Raw genomic sequence first — 9398 nt, forward strand, 5'->3', positions numbered from 1 at the left:
TGTATTTGATTAATCAATCTACATCAATTCCTCTTGGTCTAAACATTCCAGAGAGAGCATGGAAGGGACACAATCTCACTTATTTGCATCTCAGAGTCTTTGGCAGCAAGGCATACATGCATGTGCCTAAGAAACATTTATCAAAGCTTGATTCGAAGACCAATCCATGTGTTTTTTGTTGGGTATAGGGATTAAGAGTATGGTTATAGGCTCTACAATCCAGAAAATAAAAAGGTAGTGAAAAGCAAAGGTGTTGTATTCTTTGAGCATGAGAAATGTGCAGATCTTCTTAGTACAAGATACACTTCTACTTTAGAGTTGTGTTTTGATACTATAAATGATTCTACTTCTACTCCTTTTGTTGTTCAGCCAAAAAATGAGAATGTTGATGATATATATAATGAGGTTGGTGAGATACAACCTGATGGTAATGTACCAGATCATGTTGTTTATGATGATTTTGAGTCTTCATCCGATGAAGAAGTTCATGAGGAAGATGCATATGGGGAAGTGATTCATGGAGAAGTTCATGAGGAGGGGGAGCAATCTATTCCCCAAGTGATACTTAGGATCAAAAGTCCACCAGAATGCATAAAACTTCAACAAGATATCCAAACTCAGAGTTCATTCTAGTTAATGAAGATGGAGAACTAGAGAACTATCAAGAGGTCTTGTCTCATGATGAAAAAAATCAGTGGGTCAACGCGATGAAGAGGGAGATAAATTTCCTGGAAAAGAATGAAACCTATGAGCTAGTGAAGCTTCCAAAGAGTAAGAAAGTATTGCAATATAGATGGATTTTCAAGTACAAGAAGGATGGTAAGAAGATAGTGAGGTACAAAGCTAGATTATTGGTTAAGGGAAGCAACCAAAAAATGGGCATTGACTTTGATGAGATCTTCTCTCCAGTGGTCAGAATGATATATATCAGAACAGTGTTGGGATTAGCAGCAAATCTTGATCTTGAGATAGAGCAACTTGATGTAAAAACAATTTTTTTATATGGTGACTTGCATGAAGAGATCTACATGGAGCAACCTGAAAGATTTGAAGAAAAAGGGAAAGATAAACTTGTTTGCAAGTTGAAGAAGAGTCATTATGGGCTTAAACAGGCACCAAGGAAATGGTACAAAAAAATTGATTCGCTTATGATAAGCGATGATTATAAACGAACTACAACTGATTCTTGTGTATATTTTAGAAAGTTTTCTGTAGGCAACTTCATCATTCTTCTTTTATATATAGATGATATGTTGATAGTTGGACAAGATATAGATATGATTCAAAATTCAAAGAAAGACTTGTCCAATTCATTTAACATGAAAGATTTGAGTCATGCAAAATAAATCTTAGGGATGGAGATTGCTCGTGACGAGAAAGCTGGGAAATTGTTGTTATCCCAATAGAAGTATATTGAATAGGTGCTGGAAATGTTCAATATGAAGCATGCTAAGCTTGTTAGTACGTCACTGGCAACTCACTTTAAGCTAAGTAAGAGAGCTTGCCCTACAACAGAGAAAGAGAAAGAAGTTATGTCATCCATTCCTTACTCTTCTGTCGTTAGTTCTTTAATGTATGCTATGGTGTGTACTAGACTTGATATTACACATATCATCAACCTAGTGGGTCATTTTCTATCCAATCCAGGTAAGACTCAGTAAACAGTAGTGAAGTGGATCTTCAGAAACTTATGGGGCACCTCTAAATTGAGTTTGTGTTATGGAGGTGGTAAACCTATGCTTGAAGGCTACATTGATGCGACATGACAGGTGATATTGATAACAAAAACTCTAACTTAGGTTATATGTTTACATTTTCAGAGGGAGCCATCTCATGGCAATCCAAGCTACAAAAATGTGTAGCATTGTCTACAACTGAGACAGAGTATATTGCAGCAATGGAAGCAAGCAAAGAGTTGTTATGACTTAAAAGGTTCCTTCAAGAGTTGGGTTTGAAACAAGGTGAGTATGTTATATTTTGTGATAGTCAGAGTGCTATGGATTTTAGCAAGAATCCAATGTATCATGCGCGTATTAAACATATTGACATTATATATCATTGCTATGAGATGTAATTGAAGAGGAGAGATTGAATTTGAAGAAAGTCCACACTTCCAAGAATAATGCAGATATGTTAACTAAGGTAGTTCCCGGAAGCAAGATTGAGCTTTGTAGTAAGCTTACCGAGATGAGGTTCAAGTGATCATGGATGTGATTGAGTCTTCCCTATGTTGGGCTGGAGAGAGAGATTATTGTGGGTGTCCAGCCCACTTGTTGCACAAACAAGATTTTATTTTGAACTTGTGTTTTATGAGCCCAATTGGGCTAATTTTTAGATTGACCCATCTTGTAAGCCCTAGGTTTTCTTTATGTAGTATGAGGATGACCTAAGGAAAAATAGAGTAAAAAAGAGGCAGAAAATCGGAGAGAAAGACAGTAGTTCAAATTTTCAGCAACAACTTCCACAAAGTTGGCGATTGCCAGAGTTTGAACTGTTGGATCGTGCTAACATTTGATCAGCCTGTTCGGAACACATAGGGTCTCGTTTTGAACGGTTGGGTAATTTTTTGGAGCTTTGATTTGTCCGTAATCACTGGAGAACAAAATCTGAAAAACTAGGTGATTTTCATTCTTTTTATATCTGAAGTGTTCATCTTTTATGTATGAAAGTATTGGTGGGTTGTGAATTTTTGTATGACTGACTTGGGTTCTTTTTTCCTCAATTTTATCATAATAAAAGAAGTTGACAAGAGTGGACTCCTCACAAGTCCCGTGGTTTTTACTTTTTACATCGAAGGAGTTTTCCACGTATAATTCGTGTGTGCTCTTTATTTTTAGTCTTCTACAATTTTGTTGTTTATTGCTGTCTATTGTATGATTGATTGCTTAGTGATTACTCGATGATTTATTTGTGGTATTTTGGAGAATAGTTATTTCGTTGATTTTTTGGAGGAGATTCTAGTGGGTTGTTATATTGTTTTGGGTCCTATCCATTTTCTTTTAACAATCATCAACTTTATTATGCAACAATACATTATTAGATCCACTTTTCAAACATGCATTTTCATTTATCAATGATTCATTCTCAATAGACAATACAACAAACTTCTTTGATAATTTCATATATCTAGAGTTAACTCTTTCAAAATCACATTGTATACTTTCAAATGCATCATATAACTCATCATATGATAGAGATTTGAGACTTACCTCATCTTCATCGGACTCATTACCGGAGTTGTTTTTCGAATGGGCTATCAAACAGAAAGAGGACTTATCACATTTTTCATTTTTCACTTCATGAATCTTTTCTTGATTTTGAAAATTATATTTCTCCTTCATATCAAATAAAATATTAGTAGTACAAGGAGAATTTTCTAAGCTATACATATTATGAAGAAAATTCCAAATATCATAGGCATACTCAAAATGTAAAATTTTATCACATATTTGTCTATCCAATACACATGAATATATGATATTTATGGCTTTAGCATTAAAAGTGAGCAACTCATTATTCAGTCCAAATTTTGACAAATCATGCTCACAAACATACAAAACACTAAAATCCATAGCAAGCATAAATGTTGTCATTCTATTTTTCCAAACATTATAATTTCTATTAGCATCATAGAATGGGGGTCTATCAACACAATGATTTTCTAAAGTTGCCACAGCTCTAGCAATTAGGCTTTCAAATAATTTTTCAAAATATCAATAAGATACTTAAAGTACAAAAATGATATTTGGAAATTACTTTAATCAAAAGAGCAACCACTCTGATACTAATTGTTGGACTGAAAAACTCAAACAATGAGTATCAATCCAAAATGATTTATGAAAAATATTTTTTATTATAAACAAGAGCAATTGACTCTAATATCAATTGTAGAATCGGTATGGAAACCCTATAGGGGTGAGTAGGGTTTATCTAAAACTAATCAAAATTTTTAATAAGTGGGCCTAATTAAATAAATTGATATCCTTTTAGCTAAAAATTATTTTAAATAAAATTTCATACAAATACATTCACTTAAAAAAGATAAGAAATTGACATAAACAAATTCAAGAACAAATTGTAGCAATTAATTTTAAAAAAGAATTGTAGCAATTAATTTCATGCAAAGAAATTTATTAACAAATTAATTACAAAATTAAATAGGAGAGGACTAAAAATATTGACATCGGTAATTTTATAGTGGTTTGACATAACTGACCTACATCCACTTCCCAAGCTCCTCTTGAGTATATTACTCAAACTTGACTTTTTCCATGGTTTAAGACTCGAACGGTTACAATGTTCTTTTTTCGGGAGCAAGAACAAACCCAATCCTTTCCACGGTTGAGGATCAAACCGTTACAACTCTTTTCAAGGATCATGAGCAACCCTTGCAATATTTTGGAAAAATAAAGAACACACTTGACAAATTCTTTAAAAGAGTGAGATTTACAAATTTTAGCACTTAATGAATTGAAGATAGAAAAAATTGAAGCTTGGAGAGAGAGCAACAGTGGTCGCTTAATGAGTTATGGAGGATTGAAAATAATAAAATTATTGTTTTAATTTTAAAGAAGATGAAGAGTTAAAAAGAAAGGGAAGTAGGTGAAAACCAATTTCAATTTGTGTCATTGGATGCTGGTAAACGAAAATTGAATGGTGGAGATTTAAACTTAACTATCCGTTAGACACAAACATAATATAAAATAGTAATATATATATATACATATATATATATATACATACATACATATATATAATACATACATACATACATATATATATATATATATTAAAAAATAAATTCAAAAATCAAAAGTCCACCATGTGTCACTTCTTCATTGCTCCAAGTGACACCTTTCAATTGGTCCACTTCGATGAATAAAATATGCCACGTCATCAACTAGGGATTTTTCTGTTACGATTGTTTTGGCTATATCTTCTTACTTTCAACTATGATTTGAGTGATTCAAATTTCATTGGAACCGTTGTTCCAAGCTCTATACAATAGATGCTTTAAATATTCAAATTGTTAATAAATAAAAGTAAGGACACGTGCCAATTTCATATCTATTTTTGCTATGCATACAACTATCCCAAAACCAGTACCTGGTGTGATAACCATTTGGCTTTTAGTCTGTAGTTTTTGAAAATAAATTCTATAAAAACTCATTACAAGAAATTAGGTTTTTTCCGACGAAAGTTTTCTCGATGCAAAAAAAAAAAAAAAAAACGTCGGGAAAACTCAATTTTCCAACACTTTTTTTGGCATAAAAAAATAGGATATCCCGACGGTGGTTGCAATGGCGCGAGAAAAAAAGGTGTTCCCGATTCCATTTTCTAGACAGTCGCCATAAAAAAGGTGGGAAAAAAATTTAAGGCTTCTCTCTGCTATGGTTTAGGCGTTGGGAGATTTATTCCGATGGTAGAGGGGAGGCATCGAGATTTTAAAAAATTTTTGGTAAACTTTTTTAAGGCTCTCTCGACAGTAGTTTAAACTACCATTAGGAGAACCCACTTTTCCCGACGCCATGTAAGGTGTCGGAATAGGGTGATTTAAAACCCTAAGTTTTACCTTATTCTTTTTTCACTTCTCACTTCTGTCTCCCAAAGAATTTCTTTTCCCTCATTCTTCTATAGACAAAGAACGCGCCTACTGTTGCCGATTGACAACTCACACCCTTGCTATTACCGAGAACCTATGCCACTGCCGTTGGTGCTTCATGTTGCTGCCCTCATTCCTCACAAGTCCCTACTGCTGATGCTTCATGCCCAACACTTATCTGTTGTGAGTTACCTTCATGCCCAACACATCCAGTGCTTCAAGAAATTGAGCCGCCACTTGCTGCTGAAGCTGACTGGAGCTAACGTCGAACCCACCCCCAACCGGATCGAAAATGTAATGATCCAACTTCCTAGGACTCAAGCTATGCCGTTACGAAACGCATGCATGCATGGAAGTTAAAACGACACCCTTTTTATATTGAAATAAATGCTAAATAAATAAGGTAACTTAAAAGATCTTCATTAAATTCAAATATTAAAATCAAATGATAAGGTACCCATAAGTCATAAATGGAAATACATAAGTCAAAAAACAAATCTTAATAGAAAGTTTCAAACATCAAAACTGAAAGTTTCAAACATGAAAAGAAATCTAAATATCATGGGCAGAAGCATAAAACTGGTCCCAATGGCTCGATCACGAATTTCACTTATCATTCGTTGGCGCATCTCTACTTTTACCTGAAACGACAACATGAGAAAGGATGAGTATAAAATACTCAGTAAGTAACCCACTACTGGGGTCAGGCTAGACATCCATGTCCTCTAGATGCCTACTTCTGGTGAAACATTGGAACTGCTCTAGTCCTCATAGGATACATACATACATGAAAAACTGATTTCTATCCTATTGTGGTTAAGTATATCCACTACCTCTAGTAAGTCCCGTAGGACCCACAACATTTGGTGAGTCGCGTAGGATCCACAACGTCTGGTGGGTCACGAAGGAAACACAACCCCTGGTAAATATTGAGGGAAACACAACCCCTAGTGAATCCCGATGGAAACATAACCCCTAGTGAATCCCGAGGGAAACACAACCCCTGGTGAATCTCGAAGGAAACACAATCCCTAGTGAATTCCAAAGGAAATACAATCTTTGGTGAATCCCGAAGGAAACATAATCTCTGGTGAATCCTGAAGGAAACTCAACAACTAGTGGGCATCTAACTAATTAATAAAGACACTATCACAGTCTCAACATCACAAGTATAGAACATGGTTCTATAACATACATATACACCTCAACATCATGGCTCTACAACATGCATATATGTCTCAATATCCTCATATCAAATACAATCTCATTGAATCAAGTATCAACTCATACTAGCATGCAAGTATCTATGTGCACAAATAAATCTTTCAGATCCTTATACAAGAACATATATTGGCCATACTATACTATCCGTCTATCATGCTATCGTTCTATCATAATATTCATCTATCATGCTAGTATATATCTAGTGTTGGCCTGTGGGCAGTTCCAGAAGTAAGATTACTTACTTCGATACTAGATTCAGATATCGATCTAAGCGACAGTCTTCAATAATCAATCTTTGTATTCAATTCTCCAACGAAGCCTGAGCAATAACCACCCTCAAGGTTCCAATGTCCAAAATCTTCCTTCAATCAGACCCTGCTTCTAACTTTTAACTTATTTTTTTCCTTAAAATTTTCAATTTACAAAGAATTTAACTATTCCTCTTTAACAATGAAATTAATTCATGACATTAATTCTTGTGTGACATAACCCCTTTCCAAAATGAAATTAATTCTTGATATTAATTTCAAATTAAACTTGTGTGACATAACCCCTTTCAAAAATGAAATTAATTTTTGACATTAATTTCAAATTAAATTTGTATGACATAACCCCCTTCAAAAATGAAATTAATTCTTGACATTAATTTCAAATTAAATTTGTGTTAACAGTCCAATTTCCATAACTTCCCTCCGATTGAACCATTAAATTGAAACACCATTTTCTTAGCAATTAAATCACAATAATTACATTTTGAATTTCTAAAATTCCAAAAATGCCCTCTAATACTAGAAAATATTGAAATTACATTAAGAACAAAATTCGGGGTGTTACATTCTTCCTTCCTTAAAGAACTTTCGTCGTCAAAAGTTCATTCCTGAAAAAGTTCTGAGTACTGGGTCCTCATCTCATCCTCTCGTTCCCAAGTGGCCTCTTCGAACTGCTTATTCTGCCACGAAATCTTTACGAGTGCTATTTTCTTATTGCGTAACATCTTCACCTCTCTGGTGAGAATCTGCATAGGTCTCTCTTCATAACTCAAGTTGCCATTCAACCATAATGGCTCAAAGTCAACTACATGGGACGGATCTGTTACATACTTTCTTTGCATCGAAACATGGAATATATTATGAACTGAAAAACGTGATGGAGGCAATACCAATCGGTAAGCTACAAGACCAATTCCATCCAAGACCTTGAAAGGTCCGAACGTCGGGCTCAACTTCCCTTTCCTTCCAAACCTCAAAACACCCTTCATATGTGCCACCATTAAGAACACTTTATCACAAGTCTTAAATTCCAGGTCCTTACATCTTACATCGGCGTAGCTTTTCTGTTTGCTTTAGGCCGTTTGCATATGAGCCTTAATCTTCTGTATTGCCTCACTCGTGGCTTGCACTAGCTCAGGTCCTAGCTATTTTCTCTCTTCTACCTTATCCCAACACACAGGAGACCTACAACTCTTCCTATAGAGGGATTCAAACGGTGACATGCCAATTGTAGCCGGATAACTGTTATTATGCGAATTCCATCAAATGTAGGTGAGAGTCTCAACTCCCTAAAAACTATAATGCACAAGTGCACAACATATTCTCCAATGTCTGGTTCAAACGTTCTTTCTAACCATCAGTCTGTGGATGAAAAACTGTACTAAAATCCAATCGAGTACCCAATACCAACTGGAGACTCTTCTAAAAACTAGATGTAAACTGAAGGTCACTGTTTGACATAGCTAAAACTAGTATAAAAAAAGGTGTGACAACCCCTTCCATATATAACTATGAAACTTAAGATGCTGAAAAGCAACAATACTTTAACACGTTCAAGCTGAAAATTATGAAAACTGTCGTGAGCTTAAGAAAGTCTTATCCACTAAAAACATATATCTGAGCTTATCATTCTGTCACAGGGAAAATTTCATATGTGTAGTGGAGAAACTGGTCATGCTATATAATGCGTCATATGAAGATACGAACTAGAACAAATGACTGAAAAGTGCTTTTACTCTAGAAGCGTCGATTGTGATGTCTCTGTTAGGGTCTACATGTCTGAGAATAACTCTGTCTAATTAGGTCTCACATTCGTGAGAAACTCATCATGAGGCTCTTTACTGTCATGGGCTATAAAACTTGCTTGAGCCAATCCTCATATTATCCTTTAGCCTCAAAACAATCATATATCATTACTTAGACCCTGTTGTGGATGAGTAAAAAATTCCCTTTAAAAATGAGGTTTTGAAGTCCCTTGATGCTAAAGCATCAGTCAATTGATAACACATTTTCATAACCTCATAATAATCGTAATTGATCCCTGAAGTTAGTTTTTACGATAAAACCTTCTTAATTCATAAGTCATAGCTTAAATTACTTGTATTCCCTAGAGCTAATTAACTCATTCCCCATGCAAGGGAAAAACATACTATATTGTACTGCTCCAAACCCACCTATAACAATTTCTTATTATCAACTCAACTTTTTTTACCGGTCTATCTCTTATGCAGATGGTGATATTGGAAGATCCAACTTACGTACTTTTGTGCACATACCACTTTTGTTTACCTCGAGCTAGATTG

At 34.7% G+C, this 9398-nt stretch overlaps 1 protein-coding gene across 1 annotated transcript; it reads right to left on the reverse strand.

The window, feature by feature from the left end:
- Nucleotides 1-7697: 7697 nt before the first annotated feature.
- LOC120088924 lies at nucleotides 7698-8096 on the reverse strand. The gene has a single exon (XM_039046362.1). It carries the CDS (start codon nucleotides 8094-8096, stop codon nucleotides 7698-7700), a length of 399 nt encoding a protein of 132 aa, XP_038902290.1.
- Between the last annotated feature and the right edge of the window lie 1302 nt (nucleotides 8097-9398).

This window comes from Benincasa hispida, chromosome 10 (assembly GCF_009727055.1).
Source record: "Benincasa hispida cultivar B227 chromosome 10, ASM972705v1, whole genome shotgun sequence".
NCBI classification, from domain to species: Eukaryota; Viridiplantae; Streptophyta; class Magnoliopsida; order Cucurbitales; family Cucurbitaceae; genus Benincasa; species Benincasa hispida.

Coding starts and splice junctions, on each gene's coding strand:
- LOC120088924 (XM_039046362.1), bottom strand. CDS start 8,096: ATGGTGGCACATATGAAGGGTGTTTTGAGGTTTGGAAGGAAAGGGAAG.